Source organism: Monomorium pharaonis, chromosome 9, assembly GCF_013373865.1.
Source record: "Monomorium pharaonis isolate MP-MQ-018 chromosome 9, ASM1337386v2, whole genome shotgun sequence".
Taxonomy (NCBI): Eukaryota; Metazoa; Arthropoda; class Insecta; order Hymenoptera; family Formicidae; genus Monomorium; species Monomorium pharaonis.
In genome coordinates, this window is record NC_050475.1 from 20,497,465 (window position 1) to 20,517,426 (window position 19,962).

General features: G+C 38.4%; 2 protein-coding genes across 4 annotated transcripts in view; one reads left to right on the top strand and one right to left on the bottom strand.

Annotated features, from left to right (window-relative positions):
* LOC105840057 overlaps positions 1-19,962 on the top strand; it is a 100,831-nt gene that overhangs the window by 14,859 nt on the left and 66,010 nt on the right. The gene's annotated exons all lie outside the window — the stretch shown is intronic.
* Positions 5,680-18,658, bottom strand: LOC118644185. Of its 2 annotated transcripts, none has more exons than XM_036292383.1 (4): positions 18,443-18,658; positions 8,768-9,037; positions 7,554-7,811; positions 5,680-7,270 (listed from the first exon to the last, which is right to left on the bottom strand). In XM_036292383.1, exons 1-4 carry the CDS (start codon positions 18,641-18,643, stop codon positions 7,148-7,150), a joined length of 852 nt encoding a protein of 283 aa, XP_036148276.1. In that variant the 5' UTR covers positions 18,644-18,658; the 3' UTR covers positions 5,680-7,147. The 2 variants fall into 2 exon arrangements, with proteins under 2 accessions (XP_036148276.1, XP_036148277.1); XM_036292384.1 differs by lacking the exon at positions 18,443-18,658 and adding an exon at positions 18,302-18,435.

A 19,962-nucleotide genomic window follows, 5' to 3' on the forward strand; every position in this document is an offset into this window, starting at 1 on the left:
CAATTTTTGAATAAGTTGAATGATTTTCTGACAATTAAATTCATTTAATTATAGCATGTAATTTATATATTTAATTATTTGAACTTGATTTCTCGCTGTTGCCAAGCTCGATAAACGAAACGTACGCTTAAAAGTGTCCGTTGATATATTCCCCGTTTTCCTGAAAAGCGTTGTTTAATGTTTGGATACCATTGAGAACCATTCGCTCAGAATCGCTAAGTGTAATACAACAATAGAGATGTGAAGGTAAAGGTAAAGAAAGGTAGGTTAAAGGTAAAGAAAAAGAACATTCCTAAGGTAGGCTCTTTAATAAACCTTCAATGGGCAATCTCAGAAATAGACCTGAAAATTCTCGAGAAAATGAAAATAAAGAATTCCGATGACCATGGGAGGAGAGAGAGAAATATGTGCGCAAGTGATCGTCATGCGGATGCGAGGCAACGTGATTCTCTTCTCGAGGAGTCAACTGCTCGTGACGTCATCGGAAACCCGGACTCGTTCCGGCTAAACGCGACTCTTCACATTAATCCGAGGTTTCTCTTTTTTGCGTCGTGTCAGCAGGTTTCGCAAGGATACGTAAATGCAATATAGGCGACAAGTTATAACTTGTGAACCACCTGTTGGACACTTCGATTCCCGGACAGACAGGCGTGCCGGTCTCTCGCCGAATTTGCGTCGATTTGCTCGACGTCGCATTCCTCGTCTGCGAAGTTTATAAATAGAGACTGATGACAGAGTCGATTAAATTTTATAGTCGGGTCATAGAATGCAAAGATCAACATCGCGTGTTATCGTACTTTAAAGGGAGATATTATTGAAAGAGATAATATTGATTAAACTGAATTTTTACATATAGAAATAAAATTAAATTTTTAATTATGATAATATATAAAATTTAAATAATGTGTTTGGAGCATTTTTTGAATTTTAAACACGATTCTTTTTAAGGCTGTTTAAAACGTCGTTAGAGTATTAAATACGTCGCTAGAGTGTTAAAAAAAACAATGTTTAGTAAAAAAAGAATTTTGATCAACTCTGGTATTCAAACATTAATTTAGAATGAAAATAGAATATTTATAAAGATTTTCATAAAATTTTTACTTGTTACAAAAAGACAACATTATGTATAATTGCGGCTCACACAGCGATTTAAAGTTTTTAGAGTTCGACACAGAAATCAATTCGTTGTTTGCAGGGAAATTGATGATTTCATATTACTGCACAGTTATTTCCACCATAAACTTTTTCTATGAGAAGATTATGAGTGGAAAAACTTTTGCAATTTCGATGAAACTTCTATGAGTAGAAATCGATCGGACATAAGTTATCACAAGTTTGCAGAAAGAAATAACAGTCGCAATGAGAAGATTAATTAATAAACGCCATTCGTGGAAGTAACGCAACACAAGACGCGTACCATTTAGGCCTTCTTTATTGGTGCTGTTTGTCAGAATACATCGAGTTTTACAGTCATTATTTTCTATACAACGATTTCTGTCGTATTACACATTTTCTCTATACATCACACATACACAGAATAATTATTTTGTATACACACGTCGACTAGATCTTAGAATGTCGTTTTATATTTAGGCTTCGTAAAATCGATTTAATGCAAGAACGATTTCCGTTCGGAACGTATTCTCCCGAATGAGAGATACGTTTACTGAATAAATTTGCACATCCGCTATAAATAAATTGACATTTTGATCAATTCTCGTCGCTCTCAATTCTTTTTTCATCTATCCTTGTCGCCTGTTTCTGAAATTTGTTTGAAAAATATGATTAATTGACGGATCTATTCTAACGCACGTCAATCATTTGACATATTTTCCTGTAAGTTAATCATATTCTGGTAATTGAATTCAGTACGAATTTATGGAGTTTATGGTTGCATTTTCCTCCAATTATCGACTCACATCGATTTACGAGCGATGCCTATCGCGTGCAGTAATTGGATATTGGCGATTACATAAATATTTATCTCAGGATTCGCTAGCTGACACTTTTGAGATATTTACAGGCAAATGAAGTGTTGAGAATGACACAAAGCGTCGCTTGACTGACATACGACTTTTAATATTGCCAAAATATTTTATATAAAGAAATTAATATATAATCACGGTGACTAATTTCTTAAAGAAAATAAAAGATAAATTTTTTTTTGAAACTAAAAATTTTAGGTCCTTGTTTCTACATGTTTCCAAACTGATTTGTGACTATTTACGATTGCGTTTTAAGTTCGATAGTCACTCGACATGCAATCTATAGAACTGATTAATGTATTTAATAATTGATACGAAAATATTATTAAGCATTAAGATTTGATAAAAAAATTGCATTTCTTATTTACATTTGCAGTTTTTGCGCAAGAAAAATAAACTCCGAGTTAAAGCAGACTGCTTCGTAAAACGAAAAGTCTGAACAACAATTTATTTATACCTTTTTGTCATTCTTAGTGCTTCAAATAATTAGCTCCTTCATTTATCATGTCTTCAGAGGTACATTTATAGGATAGAAACGATGACTGTATGTTAAAAATCAAACGAACAGTCGGTGACTCGTCGATACAACGTATTTCGTTCGACAATGAGAGTAACTTTGTTTGATGATAAGGCTAATCGGAAGCACCGATCGTCACACTAAGCAGTCGCTCCGCCGTTCTTCCTCGCGATCTAATCGATCCGATTAATATTCCCCTCGCGTCCCAGAGATCGTACACGTATATTCTTCATTTATTATCTTTTAATTTTGTCTCTGTATCGCACAGACACGCACAGACACACGGGAGACACGTATGACATACTATAAACGAGCAGACAAACGACGTGCAATATATATACGAATGTCTGGTGACGCGTTTCGACTTTCCAAATGGAGAAATGGCTTATCGGGAAATCACGTTATGTCCATGGACAGGTTTAGAAAATTATTCATAAAAACTATTTTTGTTCGCGCAAAAATTGATTTCTGTTTGTAAAGCGAACCTATTCTCGTAGAAATATTGATCACATTGTGGAAAAACATTTGTTTAGGCGTAAATAAAGGAATGATTTAGATTAGAAAAAAGCCGAGAAATTCACAGCTGCGAAATGTGCGATTATTTGGCATTAAGGGAAAAGATGTCTCGCAAAAGAAGTTCAGTTGTCACACCCAAGCAATTGAGGCGTGAAGCCATATGCGGGATTAGATAACATTTCAATGGAGATGGCAAACAGGATAATAAACGGTGTTTATTTTCTGAGACAAGAAAGATGAGGAAGATAAACGAGAAAAAATTAAAGTAAACAGAAAAAAAAAATTAAAAAAGCGAGGGCCAAAATGTACTTTAGATAGAAAGAACGGGATGCATTCTATTAGAGAATGTTTAACAAAAACGAATAAAAATAAGTAATTGAAACTTAACGAAAATATTACAAATAGAAGAGATATAGGATATGAAGCATATCACCGGTTTCTTAAATATTTTTGCAGGGTTATTTTAGGTAGTCCTTTGTGATTTTCTTCGCAACTAATTTATTTTCTCGCAAATCAATTGTAAAAGATAAATAATCAGTCTCTCTGTACACATTGCTAGTAGAACTAAGGTTTTGTACAAGCACTTTATTCTTTTAAAAGTTTTGAAACTTATTAGGTGTACAAATTTATTCGGTGCCTTTTTACATAAAATTCAAAGTTTATTCATAAAAATCAAATAGAGGTTTAAGAGTTTAAAGTAATTTCCATTATTTTCTGTGACTCCCCCCCTTTATTGACAACAGTTGACGAATACGGGAAAGACGGTAGTTTTGAGTCAACAAAGACTTTTCAAGATTTTCGAACTTCTTCCACTCTCTTAAAGTATGTCAGTTAGGTTGGGGGACGGCCGTGGAACAGGTGACATTTCGACGAGAAAAATGAAGGAGAGTTTAAAATATAAATGACATCTTTTGTCTTTTTTGTGACATATGATGATTGAATGTTATTCTGCTGTATATGATAAAATCTCCAAAATCTCTGATATAACTTTTTGCACGTTCTGTGAGTTACCAGTATTATTACCCAGAGTAGAACAAATCATTTCCAAGACTTTGGCAGCATTATTTTGTTATATAATAAAATACAAAAATACAACTGTTTTAAATACTGCTTCCCGAACAGGCATTGTGTTTACTGTTGTTTTGTGATGTCTATTTCGTCAAAATGATTTTTGGACAACGAAGAGACACATTTGCAAACTGGAAAAGAGTAAAAAAATATTTTTTATTAAAATGGAGTTATAAGACATCGAATGTAAAGGTACCGAATTAATTTGTGCACTTAATGAAAGATAGCAAGATGATCTCCTCAGAAGATCTCGCTTGGTTAAAATGATAGCGATTGGAATATTGGAGTATTTCGGGGACATTCTGTATAAAAAGAAGTGCGGCAATATCGCGTGTGTAGTCTGCGTAAGTTGTCTCCCTTCCGCGAGATATAAAAGAAATGATCCTTGTAGAAACAAGTATAGGCAGGTACTGTTTTATGTTTCGCTGGAATTCTTCTTGATCACGGTTTCGCTATCTTATCCTCCCCCCCCGTCCTCCCTTTCCGCCAAGGGTTCGCGATTAATGTCACTGAGTTCGCGGATTCGGCGATATCATCTAAAATACTTTCATGTGTTTCATGAGTTTCGATTTCTTCGAACATATCGTCACGGAAAATCACTACTTTAAACATTGTTAGTTATTCAACTACTCATCTTCCCGAAAACTGGGGACTTTTGCGCTTCTCAAGACACTCGTTTCTTTTAGAAGAACTTTACGAAGGATTGGAGTCCTTTCTACGTGAATGCTGTTACTCGTATGATTATTTCCATTTGACATGAGAGAATGATACGGAAAACGCGCCTATTATTCTGCAATTTATATGATGGTGGCCTACGTTTAACGATAGACATATAGAAAAATGTCTTTAGTTATTTTTCGCTTTTCTTCTTTTAAAATTATAAAATTCAGAATATTATACTTTTGAATAAATTTGATGCTTATGATAAATTTATAATAATAGCTTTGCAGATATATAAATTTATAAAATATTTGAAACAAGCATTTAATATTTAAATACGCACTGAAAAAAATGTGCTAGATTGAAATAAATATTTTTTCAAATAATACCAAGCAGAAGTTTTGTAAAAAATAAATAATATTTATTTCAAATAAGATATTATTTTCTATAATTTAGAAAATGTATTATACATTCTCTATCAATCTAAGAAAATGTATAATACATTTTCTAAATTATAGAAAATAATATCTTATTTAAAATAAATATTATTTATTTTTTACAAAACTTCCGCTTGGTGCTATTTGAAAAAATATTTATTACAATTTAGTAAATTTTTTTTTCAGTGCAGTATTTTTTTGCGTGTACAAATTAGTCTTGATATCTATATAGTATACGTAATATCAAAAACTCTTTACAATGAAATTATAAAGTTTAAAAAGTGTACAGACTTGGAAGCTCCAACACTGGACGAACAATTTCGCGTTGGAAAACGGCCGATTGAAATAGGTCGATCACAAATAGTACGTTTCGACTTTCTTATCATCTTTTAATCTAAACTTTAGGTCTTAAAGCCTACATGGAACGATCTCTAATGGGCGCGTTCAACAAAGCAGATCAATAAGCACTCAGTGCCTTAATATAATTTTTTTTTACTTTTAGTTCCTCGTTGGATTTAAAAACTAATTATAATAAAATTTCACTGAGCGCTCACTCACCTCGGCTTTGTCTGCTGAGCGCGACTAGTAATAACTGTAAAGTAATTAGAGTGTTATATGAAACATTAATGAATTCAATAACCATGAATGTATTTTGAATGCATAAGCCGAGTTAAAACAATTTCAATCGTAAGACGATCTTTATCATTTGAATTTTTAAACAGCAGAATATGTAAAGAAATGTATGTCAATAACGAAATAACACCGATTCCTTGCATGCATATACGCGAATTTTATTAGATTTTTCGTGCCCTGATATGAGAGGAGATTCTCTTTCTTCATATAATATGCTAGAGCGCATGCCAGATGAATAAATAAACGGAAGAGTTAAGAGTTTGATATAAGTTAAAATCTCATTCTATCCATTTCTTCGTATCTCAAAAAAAGAAATGTCAAATATATTGTAAAAATTAATTTCGTAGTTAATGAATTGCTGAAACAATGAGGTCTAAAATGAAAGTTGAATATTGAATTGAGGCGCTTTATTTCGTTTCTCTCTATGCCCATCGTAAAATTCTGTCGTAAAATTCCAATTGGAACGAGTGCAATGCAATTGACAGTAATAAAGCGCATTCCGATGACATTCTACGTTTAGTCTTTAAGTGCCGGTCACAGTAAGGATGGACGACTGGCGTCGCCAATTTCGCAAAGTTGCCACAAAATGGTTTTGCAAAACGTTGCGTTAGTCAATGTGGCTCTTCGCAGGGTAGTATGACACATAATTACATCGAATGCTGAGAAAATAAATTTGTAAGGGAGACGGAGACGCGTTTGAACGTCAGACGATATTTGAACAGTTCGAGTACACGGCAATAGAAAAATTTTCACTATGTTCTTAGATAGGTTCAGTGTTCTTCAGGTTCGTAAAAGAGTTCTTCAAAAGTGTAGAAAGATGATCGAAAACCCTCTCGACGAAGAGGCGTAATACTCGAATTGTTTAAAATTGCTGCGTCGCTCAAACGCGTCTCCTTCTACTCTACTTTATGTCCGATAAGTGGGCGACTCTTACGCGGAGAAAAACTAAATCTCTTGCTTTTTTTTTTCGCGCAAGAGCGGCGCAATTATACACAGCGCCTGTCTTGAGATGTACTCTGCGTTGCTCTACGCAGTTTTAGTAGTCTAACGTCATAAAATAATTTGCACCATCGTACGCGAGGCCCTTGCATTTCATCGCGCGCGTGAGTAGCTTCTGGTTTTTTTTTTTCGTCTCTCTTTTTCTTACGTTGAAATACGCGTAGACGTCTTACACCGACGCGCTGCGCGCATTTTGTATAGAATATAAATGCGTGAAGAAGCTCCCCCTCGTTCCTTAGGCGCTGATTGCCGTTTTGTGCGTGTGGTAATCAGCCAAGACGTCTTTCCCCCAGTCGAGGGAAGAGAACCGGAACCGGAAGAACGCGTCGGCTTTACAGAAGGGCGCATGCGGTGCCGTGCATCACCTCGGAGATGAACATCGGCGTGCCGGCGCTGAGGCCGCCGTCACCCTTCGTCTTATCGTCCTTCTCGTAGTCGCAGTCGAAGTAGTGGCTCTGCGACAGAGAGAACGTGGTGTTTTGCGGCGTGATGACGATTCACGAATTCGCGAATACTGAAACTGAGCGAGCCGAGTCGTCAAAATGAAGCTCTTATTTCAATTTTTCTCACTCTTTTAATGTCAGTTCCAAGTTTTAAAACAAAAAGAAATTTATTTTTCGACGTTTGTACATTTTATCATCGGAACATTTCGAATTTTCGAGACTTCGATGAATCTATTCGGAAATATGTATATCGAATCACAGCGGAGCAACGTGTGTGTCCTTACAAACGTATTACCTGGCAATCCAAACATCTGCAATGATCGCTCATTTTGCAAGTTATGCCCCACTGCTTCGCCATTGCCTTGTAGAACTCTTTGCTCGATTTATGATGTATTTTCGGTTCTTTGGTCTTTTTCCTGTTTCCACCCCCGGGACCGCCACCCCCGTCGTCGTCACCCCCGTCTTCGGTGTTCTCTGTGCTCTTTTCTGTACTGGAAACCTGCTCCTCCTCCCTCGCCTCTCGTAGCGCATTGGCTGACGATTCCATTCGTGTCTAAATTGCAAAATTTTCGTGATTAAGAAAAAAACTGAAAAATCAACGGAATAAAGAAAGAGAATGGCAAACTTTTCGGATGACCGAGATTCCAAAATTTTTTCATTAAAATTACATTTTTTATAATTCTTTGAACCGTTTTTTACAATTCTGGTTTCGAAATTTCAAAATTTTACATCTACCATGGCGGATTCAATATGGCAGAGTTAATTTTAAAATAGTACAGATGGGGTGCACAAATGAAGGTAACGAGAGTAATAAAGCCTTGTGTCCAAGATTCCAAAATTTGGTCGTTCAATTTGGATGCCAAATATAAAAATTGCTAGAAAATCCCTAAGACTTGCAGTGATTTGTATTAATAATGTAAGCCTTTTTTCAGTAGAAAGCCGAAAGGAAATAAATGCCCTATCTTATTCGTTAATTAAAAATTATTAGAGGAGACGTGGAATGCACACGGAACGCTTTGATGAGAGTGCAGCCCGTGGCTAGTAATCGCTACTGGCAACAGCCAGTCTGTAGTGTGACGCGACTTGTTTGTTCCGTTGCGACGTGTGCGACAACGTGGCGCGAACTGTCGCACGACGGATCACAGGCGACTACGCTGTACACGCGGTGTACATCTACGTCCAATGTACATACATCCGACCGTTAATCTCGCGTCTCGCATTTTCCATCGGCGAGCCATTTCGTGGGTACGATCGACCTCGGGGGCACTTCGGGCCATGCACTTCGTATTCCGCGGGTCCCCTCCCTTCCCCCCTCCGTTTTTGCGTAGGATTAATTAACCGCGTATTCCTACGCGTAATCCTTGGAATCGAACGTGGGTCGCGCAAACGTGGTTTTCGGTCGAAAATGTCGGGCGCGCGTTTTATTTTGATCGTGTCGGCGACACAATATCCGATCCCACGCGATATCAATTAAATCCCGGATTGAAGGTGCGGCGCACTCTCACTCACCTCTTCGAGAACGTGCTCGTACGAGGGCGGGGGCGAGCTGGGGATCGGCTGCTCGTTTCTAACCGACAAACAATTTTTGTCCGTTTCCGCCTCGGGTGCATCCGCAAACTCGTCTGTGCCCGACGGCAACGATTGATTAATTTGCTTCGATTGCTGTTCCTCGGATTCCACGCTGTCGCTGCGACTATCGCCGGAGCTGCGCGACTTCAGCATCTTCGAGAAACGGAGCTTGAACGGCGCCAGCTTGACGAATTTCTTCGTTCTCGTGGCCTACGGAAAGGACGGAAGATCGTGGGTTTTTTTTTTTGCTTTCAATTCGAGAGTCAATCGCGAGATGGGTTTTTCATTGAGAAGCCGTTTCGCAAGTAATGGGTATTTCCGAGGATTCTTACGGCGGATGAAATTATTCGATATCCTACATCCTGAGTCAACTTTGAAAATAATAGCTGCGCAGAACGCAATTCCGAATGTTTAATACCTAAGAATTTGAGTTAAAGAAATGACGGGAAGAATTGAGAGCTGTATCAAACGGCAAAAAAAAATTTCGTAATAATTGAAACGGGGATTAGAGACAAGTGCAAGAGCAAAAGAACGAAAAGAAAGCTGGGGATTGATAGGGGATGAGATGACAAGATGGGGGGGCGCAACGTGCAAGAATATAGAAACTCGTTCCCCTCTTTAGATAATCGATAGCAATTTCGAATTTTTCGCTTCGAAATAGATGGCTCGGGAACGAGAACGTTACTCTATACCCGCGAGATCACGCAACTGCACCGGATGCATCTGTCGTTGACCTACTGACCGAGTTTGCGGATATTGGCGGTCGACGTACCGCCGCCACTCGACTTGGTGCATTTGCGGCCGACTTTACAGACGCGAACAGCTAACCCCGCCCTTAAGCTCCTTCCGGAAAGGAGAGGTCGGCGTGGGAATCGAGGACGAGGAGCCCTGAACGATGATTCTGGCAGGTTGTGCCCGCTCGATATTGTCATTTCGATTCGCGACGGCATCGCGAAAGTAATATTTATCGTCTTCGCGCTTCAAATAAAATATAAGATCGGACAACTCTCTCTAAATTACCATTAAAATATTGCTGTATCGATAGAGATTTTGTCACGTGCGCACGTTAGCACTTTAATCTGGATCGAGACTGAAGTTGCCGTTCATTAATTAACTGAATTTCATTATTGAGCGTGATGGATGGCGGATAACGAGATTCCGAATCTCGCAAGTAAATCAGGATAAACACATGGAAGATTAAAGTGTCGGTCTTCGTCGTCGTGTTGAGAGCAGAACTGCTAGATAAATCGATAAGATAATAAAGACCGAGCCGGAGAGATCACCTCTCGATTGTCTCTCATTCATTCTCTCTCTCTCTCTCTCTTTCTTCCTCTCTCTCTTTCTCTCGCGCGCGCGCGGGTTTCTGTGCAAGTGGAGTAAGTCGCACCTAAGGCCAGCCCTTCTACGCCGACATTCAAATTGTGTCACCGGATCCTTGCGGCCCTTGACAAAGTCCGGGAACAATAGAGCAGCCAGTTTTCCGATATGTATTCGTAAGTGGAACAGGCCTGCTTGCGGTCGGACATGTCAGCAGTCGCGCTACTGGGATTTGTCGAGGCGCGCTCGGCAGATATTCGAAATAATCTTCTCCTCTCGCTTCCCTCGGACTTACGATCTTTAGCGTGCAATTGCGAAGAAAACGCGGAGACCATTGCGCTCGAACGAAAAATCACGAGGGCTTAAAAGCCTCGACTTTAACCAGGGATTGAGAAAATCTGAAACGAAAATTTTATTGCAACGGAGATTGAAGGAACTCGCTCATTAAGCGTAATTCATTATGCATGATCAATTCCGTTTAATCATAAAAGAGTTCAGCTTGATATTCGTGAGCTCCGTGAGGTGAGCCAAGTTTTAATCGGAAATGCGAAATGTAACTCGCGCGTCCGACCAAACGGCCGAGTGTAAAACTCTGATGAAAAATTCCATCTGGACAGAAATCACCGCTCGGCAGATAAGATGGACGGATGGGGTGACGTTTTATCGCACAAATGAAACAGGCGACAAAGTAGGTTGCATCGTTCGGCGCGACGGAGGGATGTGAGAATCCACGCGTTTCCACCCTCCATCATCCTCCCACGCCCCCTTCTTTCTCTCTCCCTCCCCTCCCCCGCCCTGCCCCTTTCCCTTCTCCTGCGCAGGACTGGACGGCGTGTCAGTGGCCCGAGCTAGTACCAACGCATTCCCATCCTGGGCCAACACCTCTCGTCCTAGTTTCCTTCTCAGCTGGCTTCATCCACCCCTTGGTACTTTCATCTCTGTCCAGGAATACCTATCAACCGACCCCCTTCTCTCTTCTTCCTACTTTCTCTTTCTCTCTTTCTTTTTCTCTCTTTCTCTCTCTCTCTTTTTTTCTCTTGGCAATCTCTCATGTATGTACATCTATGGAGTTGGCGTTCGTCTTCCGCTCGGTGCATTTTCACTCTTGTTTTTTCGTTCCATTACAGTAACGCCGTGTGTTTACATCTCAGTCTTGCTAGAATACGTTTCGGCGTTTATAGATTGCACGATATTCTCCCGCTCGTATTCTTTTCTCGTTCTTCTTTTTACCGGAAAAATTGCGAGAAGAGTGCCACTTGAATCACATGAGTCACGCTCGATTTTCCTTGCGTTCAAAAAACGTCTAGCAATTTCAACGTACTAAAAGAGAATTTGAGCTATCATTGCTAATTGTGAGATAACATTAAAAAGAGAGAGAGAGAGAGATATTGTAATTAAAATCTTTTCCTCCTAACGTGAGTCGTTTCTCTCAAGCAGATGGTTATTTAGCACTAATTGCAGAACGTAAATACGGGGCTGTAGGAGAAAGAGGACGTGAACTGTTTGGAAAATCGCGACGGTGAGGCGACGATCGCACATTATGCGATTTTATTAAAAACTTTTCGGAACGAACGTCAGAATGTCTTATGAATATTCTATCGAAGCGCAAATCGAAGAATAATTTACGAAGGCAATCATTGTTCGTCTGTCGTGATGATTAATCGACGTGACATATCGAATAAGAAGGAGCCGTGTAGATGAAACGGGGATTTATGTCGGTTTTTTAAATACTGGGCACGTGTTCCTGTCAAACTAATCCCTCTTCCCCCTTCCTTTTACTACTGTAAACGAAATCTCGTGATTTTTTAAAAGCAGAGGGTCCGCGAAAGTCGTCCTCGTCGAAATAGAAAGCGGGATTTTCAGGGCCGAGAAACGAAGCGTGGCGGCTATTGTTCCGCTCGTTTGTTTTCAAATACGTAAGCGTTAAAAATATAAATGTACATCCGTTTATTATTTCGCGGCACGCTGGGAGCAATGCGGTTAACGCTTTGACGACGTAGCCGTAAAAGTCGTTTGGGAAACGAACGCGCCGTTTGAATGCCCCACGGGAAGTCCCGCGATCGAATTGGGGTTTTCAGCGCGGATCGTATTTTGTAAGGGATAATTGTGTCGCCGGCGGCGATGGAATGCCAATGACACCCGATCGCAAAATTTCCAGTGGATTTGGGTCACTCGGTGTCCTAGGGTCTCGACGGCGCATTAATGACAGCTGTGCAGTGCGAGTGAAATATCGCGCACTCGGGGTATTCTGAAAATTTCCAACAACTTGACAGCGCCAATAATTCATTTCTTATTCAAACCTCGTAATTTACGTTACAAATATACGAATGGTAATTTTCCTTTTTTATAAAACAAAATATACGAGCGATACTTTCTCTCTCTCTCGATGAGAAGTAGAGAGATCGAACGAACGCGACGAATGTTTCTCGTCGTTAGATGTAATGGAGAATTCATATTGGCGGATATTTGACATTCCGATATCCGACAGAAGAACATGTTTTCCGTGGACTTCATCTAACGAGATTTTTCTCTTCTGAAAAAAAAAATCTTTCTATCGAATATCGGTTGTCACACGTCGACGGAAATAACGCGAAATAATCTTCCGGAATAATCGCTGTTAATGGGCGTCTGGATGAATAGTCCTCCAAAATATCAACGTCTCTGTAATGCGCTTCCAATAAGCGACAAATATCGCGCGAACTGTTCGGAAACAATCGATGCTTGACATTGTCGGACGCCATTGCCCGCCACACATCATTTACCTCACGTCTCGCGCCATCAACATGAAACACATACTCTCTATTGAAACTTTTCGCGTCTCCGGGCCGGGGTGTCGAGAACACGCTGACATAATACGTTAACGAATGAGAACAATCGTTGACTGGATAAGTTGCGTGATCGATTACGCGTGCAAGTGAATATTGCGTTTGAAAATAATTCTCTCTCTTTTTGTAATTATTTTATCGAAAAATATAAAATTAATTTTTATATTTCTAATTGACTTATTACAAACGTCTCATCTTTGGGACATAAATTTTGTTATAAACAAAATTATTTTAATTAATAATGAGTAAAATAAGTAATAACAGTAAATTTCGTCTTTACATTTAATGCAATACAAAATATAGATAGCGAACAGATAATGCAAAATTGATGGAATAAATTTTTATTCGATTTAAGACTCCTGAATACTCTCCGCAGCCATATTTAATTCGTGACGTCAGAGACGAGAAATATGCTGAGAATTCTTGCGTGCCATTTCTAAATAAAAAGATATTTCGATGAAATAACACTTCAGGTTTCAGATTGCTTTAGTACATTTTTAATATACGAACCAAAAGCTATATTTTTCTTTGACAGTTAATATACAATCGTTTCGTACGAAGCCTAGTTATATGACGAAATACGCAGTTGGACAGCTGTCAAAAGGAGCGGAAAATGAATTTTTCATGTTTTATTTACTAATCTTAGTTTTCGGGTAATTTTAGGAGTCTTGCAAATACGTCATACGTTACAGCAATAGCACAAAACGAATAACAAAATGCAAGAATAAACTGGATTGTCAGCACGTCACGTTTCGCAGGTGATAGCTCTTATTCTTGCCATTTATGATTGTGTCGTCATTGTCGACACGGAGTTCTCGGGCTAAGAAACAAGGAGTCTTAAAATATTATAAAATGTAATATTAATACTCAAAATGGTAAATATTTTAGAAATAAAATAAAACGTTCAGGTAGAAGATTAATAATAATTTTTTTAATCATCAAAAATTCTTTGCGAGTGAAATATGTATGAAAGGAAAGTATCAAGAATATTTAAACTTTTTTTTTTTTTGAGGATACTATCAACATTCATTATGTGCCTTACAATTATGAGGATCGTCATAAATTATAAATTTATCTATAACTTTCTTAAAGTGTACGATCCGTTTGAACTGAATGAAGTAGATAATAAATTAAGTAGATAATGAACATATAAATAATAAATGTGACAGAGTGTGCAGTAAAAATGGAAGAAGCGTAAAAGCACCCGAAGAAGTGATAGAAGCGTCTATTAAAACCGGCCAACAAATTATAGGAAACTTTTACGACGTTCCACCGGTCGACGACTAAAATCCAACGTTATATTATTCGCGCAACGTGAACAGAGACGCCGTTTAATTATAAAATATCGACAGAATTGCAAACACTGTAACTGGATAAGCATGTCGTAGAGCGTATACTTTTCTGATGAAGAATTTTGATGACCGGCTCTCCGATCAGCCTTGTCAATTTTGATCACTGTGTATCAAAGAGTATAAAGAAAGGAGGGTATCTTCTGGTGAAATCGGATACACATCGTCATCAAAGGGCTCCGAGGAGAAAAATCTATGAGAACTAGTATCGACTTTGTTGAGTAAGATGGCGACTGATGGCGTCCTTTCAATAGGCTTTGGTTCTTTCGTGGCAATACTTGGAAATGTTCTAGAATATAATTCCAAGCTTTGATTATCTCGTAATTTTTGAATGTAACAAACAATAACTCGAGATTAGTTTTGAAAATTACGAAAAACCATTTACATAAATCACTTTTTCGATAAAAAAATTTCTCATTTCTTCTATATTTTGTATTGTATTTTTGTATTGAAAAAGAAAGGAAAAATTATTTTTTCTTTCTATAGGAAGAGTAATTTTCTGTACGAAAAATAAACAAACGCACAATGAAATTCTTTTTGTTAACATTAAATTATAAGAAAAATATAATTTGGGAACTTAAAATATTAATTATTTGTACATTAATCATAGAATGATTTAATGGCGACATTGGATAATCTTCAAAGATCTGATGTCAGTGCATCAATTATCATCGAAACTTGATGATAATTGGGTGTTATAAATTCGATATATCAACAATCTGAATATGTTTTATTTGGATTGATTACATATCTTTTAGCGTATCGTATATTATTTCGTCACATCAGAACTTTGGCGCAAACAAGAAAGTAGAAATTGCTCTCCATTAATTATTGCGTCGAGATATTCGCGCACGGAATATTCAATGCACCACTCGTATTTGCACTATTCTACCGCCATCATACGTGTCAGGAATACATATCGAGGGTGCATTATCGCTTGTAACTGGATATCTCGGTGAAAAGCACGTCGAAGTTTCTCGAGACGCTCTCGAGCGCCTCAGACTGAAAAGTTTGCGGGTCATTCGTCGAATTTCTGGCTGCACTTTTGTCACTGTCAGAACGTGTTACCCGTACGACATGCTTCAATGATCGCAGAGAAAGCTCAGCTCTATGTCGCGACGAGCAACCATATCGCGTACACGAAACGTAACGTTAGTTTCACTTCGATCGCTATTAATCTTAACTTACGCAGGAATCTTTCTGATATTATTTTGGGTGAAATAACAATCCCTTTTGTACATCTCGCATTTTTGTGACACATTAATGCAAAGCAGATTTTGCAATCGCATAATGCAAATGTCCGCGTCAGAGACAGTTTACTCGCGGCTCTGTAAATAAAAAAAAAAAAAATGAAAAATACGACGGACCGATTAATTTCAATTTATTCTGGACATATGTCCCGCTTTAATATTTGAGACAGCGTGGTTCCGTAATTCCGCGCAATCGCGTTTGTCGGTACTCATACGGTACAAGACTTTACAACCATATTGTAACAATATTGCATAATCTTACGTGTTGCAATACAATGTTTCAGAAACATTGTTAAAATATAGACGTATAGGGTGATTTTGATAAAGCAATATTTTTAACACATTGTGAAGATAAATTGTTAAAATTTTATGTATACATATTTATGTATATGCGTACATATTTTCTGATTTATCAAGTTTATAAGTAATTCTACATCCTTTGCTATTTCTAGTTTTAATTACGTAAATTAATTATTTTTTCTTTTGCACACAAAGGAAATAGAAATATAAAAGGACATAATAAAATAATTATAGAAGGATCATAATTATAATCGAAAAAAACGTGTAATTTGTTTCCTTTATTAGCTAAAAAGTCGAAAAAAAACCACGGAAAAGTTATTCTATTTTTTATTAAATCATAATTAATATGAAATTATTCTATCGGTTTTTTATGACCGAGGAAAAAGTTTGTTATATAAACCCCGTAATAATAATAATAAAAATAATAACAACGTGAGTGTATTTGCCATTCTAAGTCGATATCACGAGGGTTAAGAAGGATGGAGTTTCGCGTTCCCCTTTTCGATGAGTAACACGTTCGGCTTTATTCAAGTCAAATTTATGCGTGTTTCGATTTCACAAATGAAACGAAATGAAGTAATTCTGCCAAAATGGATAAATGACTAAATGACATTCCAACTCTAAACGAGAATTCCTGCTCTTCTTCGCTCACACGGCACGAAATGCATGTTTTGCGAAAGTTTAAAATATAAAAAATGCGACCTGAGCGGACATTGGCAAACGTAAGTAAACCTGCCGTCCGCCACACGTGTTCTCCACACAATGCCGCGTGACTTATATTTGTAATATTATTTGGGTGTACTTCCGAAAAGCCCATACCTCCGATTTTTTTTATACTCTGGATTCTTACGTATTTCGACGTGCTGATTACGAATATAATAGTGAAAATTGGCGCAAATTTGATTTTCATGGCGGAAACCATGAAAAAACCATAAAAATGGTTTTTTCCATTTATCTCCGTAAATAATGAAAATTTTGAAAAATACTTCAGATAAAAGTTATAGATCTCATCGAAATACACATTTTATGTTCTATTGATTTTCGCTGTAAAAACAATAGTTTTTGAGAAAAACGACGTTAAATGTTCAAAACTTTATATAACTCATGTAACACAATTTGAGTTTTATTAGTTAATTTTATTAGTTAATACTGGAAGGAAGTGAGCTTTGCTCATGTGTTTTCTGTACCATTGGAATTTTCCATGCGAAGCATGATCCACCTATTTTTAGGTGTGGTATAAGTTTTTGACCATCACTAGCACCAAAATGGTCTTGATAGTGGGGAGGGGACGGGGTCCGCATACAGTAATGGTTTGTGACTTTCCACGCGGAGCTCCCTACTCCGGCTAACCCCCACTTTCAGCCATCTGAGGCCCCTACCCGGAGCGGGGGCGTAGCCCCCGCGGAGGGGGGGGCCGACTACTTCCACCTAGTAAATTCTGCCACCTGCGAGTGAGAGTATAAAAATAAACTGGGAGTAGTCGACCTCTTTCTCTTTTCCACGCATAGCGAGGTCCACTCACACTCTCCCCCTGCCTCGGGGCGCTGCTAGTTTTTCTCAAAAACTATTATTTTTACGGCAAAAATCAATAGAACATAAAATGTGTATTTCGATGAGATCTATAACTTTTATCTAAAGTATTGTTCAAAATTCTCATTATTTAGGGAAATAAATAGAAAAAACCATGATTTTTATGGTTTTTTCAAGGTTTTCGCCATGAAAATCAAATTTGCGCCAATTTTCACTATCATATTCGTAATCAGTACGTCGAAATACGTAAGAATCTAGAGTATAAAAAAAATCGGTGGTATGGGCTTTTTGGAAGTTTATCCTATTATTTTTTTATTAACTCTCATATATAAGAGGCGGGGAAGCGCAACGAAACGTTCGACGCCTCGAACTTTTCCAAGGACGTCGCCACCCGGATCGCAAGGCGTCCGCCCAGGCGTGGTCCAATAGATAAACGATAACGTGGGGAAACGTCCACGCGAAGTTATCAATCTCTCGACGCGCGACATCTCGTGGGACATCGTCGGCGGGGCGGATAACGCCAGACACCAGATTATCACTTCCGGAAAGGGACAGGTGCGCGTAGGAGGTTGGTGGCGCACGTATGTGCGAAGGGGGCGGTTGCGAAACGAAACGTGTACGCGAAACGGCATGCCGGGGTGGTATACGTCTTTTCCGGTGCGCGCGGAAACCACACGCACAAACGTGTCAAAACAATCCGCTCTCTCCGCCATCGTTTTATTGATCGCGGCTTGTAGAGACACGCGTCTCGAGACACCGACGCAATTGTACAACATAGAAGGGTTACAACGTACACACAATCACACGCGTGCGCGAGCGCGCGCGCACACACACACGCACATACAGCACACACACACACACATACACGCACACGTACGCACGCACGTACACACATACACGTACCGTACACAACTCGCACGTAGGGTAGCTGTACGTTGTCGGGTTTCACTCGTTTCGTTCAACGCGAAAATTTCGTCTCGACGACGGATCTTCGCGAATGTAACGTCGACGCCGGATTTCTCGTCGCCGTCTCGTTGTACTCACGTGATTTTTTCCGCTTACGCGAATCGCTGGATTTCCCTGGCAACAGATATGGCACGAGCGCTCGGATGCGTGGTGACTCGCGCGAAGTATCAGACCGCGACAGCCATGTTGGGCAGGGTGTAGCGCCCCTAACCGGCCTGGCTCGAAGTACTGCTCTCTCTTCTTCACCCCCTGCCCTTCGCTTGCCTCGCCTCCACCCATTCGCCCACCCTCTCGCTGTTAGGCTGAATGAAATTCTCGATGCGCGAGTCATTAATCAATCGAGAGGCTTGGCTCAATAAACATGTTATATAAAATAGGATGATACAAAACACGGTTCCGAAAACACCGGATGTTTCTTCAACCACAGCTTTTACAGCCAATACTGGGATAATTGTTCTCTTTAACAATAGGTATCCTACAAAAACCAGACAAGTTCAAAAAGATAAATTTTCGCAAATTAAAAAACAAGATTTATCTTCAGATCATTCCGTAACTATGGCAATTTTTCTCAGGAGAAGTAAATAGATACAAGAAATAAAATTATAAATTTTGATTAATATTTTAAGGACTCAAAAAGAAAACAAACTCTGGAATTGTTTTTGTTGAAATTTTACATTTACTACTTACTCATTTTATAACATTTTACATTTATCTTCTCTTTTGTTCTTAATATTAAATCTCTCTTAGTACATTTATGAGTATTTCGTGTCTGATCGATTTTTATTCATGGAAGTGTCTCAAAATCTTAAAGAGCCCACCAGTATTTACGTATTCCATTTTTAAAAAGCTTGGAGTGTTGAGGAAAAGATCTCAATTTTTGATTACAAAAATACATTATGCTGTAAGATGCAATATGCAGCGTGACTATATATAAAGATTAGATTAGGTTTGACATTTTTATTAGATTTTCTAGGAAAAAACTCTATGAATGTATGAACTGTGGATTTCTTTAATCTAGTGTAACAATATTTATACAGTTTCCAAAAACTAAAGGAATGCTGCCTTAGGAGAAGCTATAGCTTCTTTTAAAAATCATTGTAAGAATTTTATTTTTATCTTAAGAATAACCTTTGGAGATTTCGCGACACTCTGTCTGCATTTTTAACAATATTTTTTTATATATTTCTATATTTTTGTAAATTAGTATAATAGTAAGAAAAGTTAGCAATTATTTTAATATTTTTGTACTTCCGCACATCTTGTTTTTCCTTGTGATCGGATTTTCTGTAAAAAACAGTCGTTTCCGCAATTGAAAGATGCTTCTTATGGAATACTCCTTTTTGACAAATGCGATCGAGCATCTTTGCTAGGGAAATCCCTAAATCTCCCCTTAGATGTGCAGTTACGCGTCGCCGTGGAGGAGATGCGCGACACGAAAGACGTCAGGATTCGACCTTCCACGGAAACGATGAGATATCGGTTATGGAAGATGGATAAGGGAACTGTCGCAATTTATATCGGTTTTCTTCGCGGTCGCTGATTCTTTGTTATTATTACTTTACTATCGGTCGTCATACCGATTCACCTCGCTAATACCT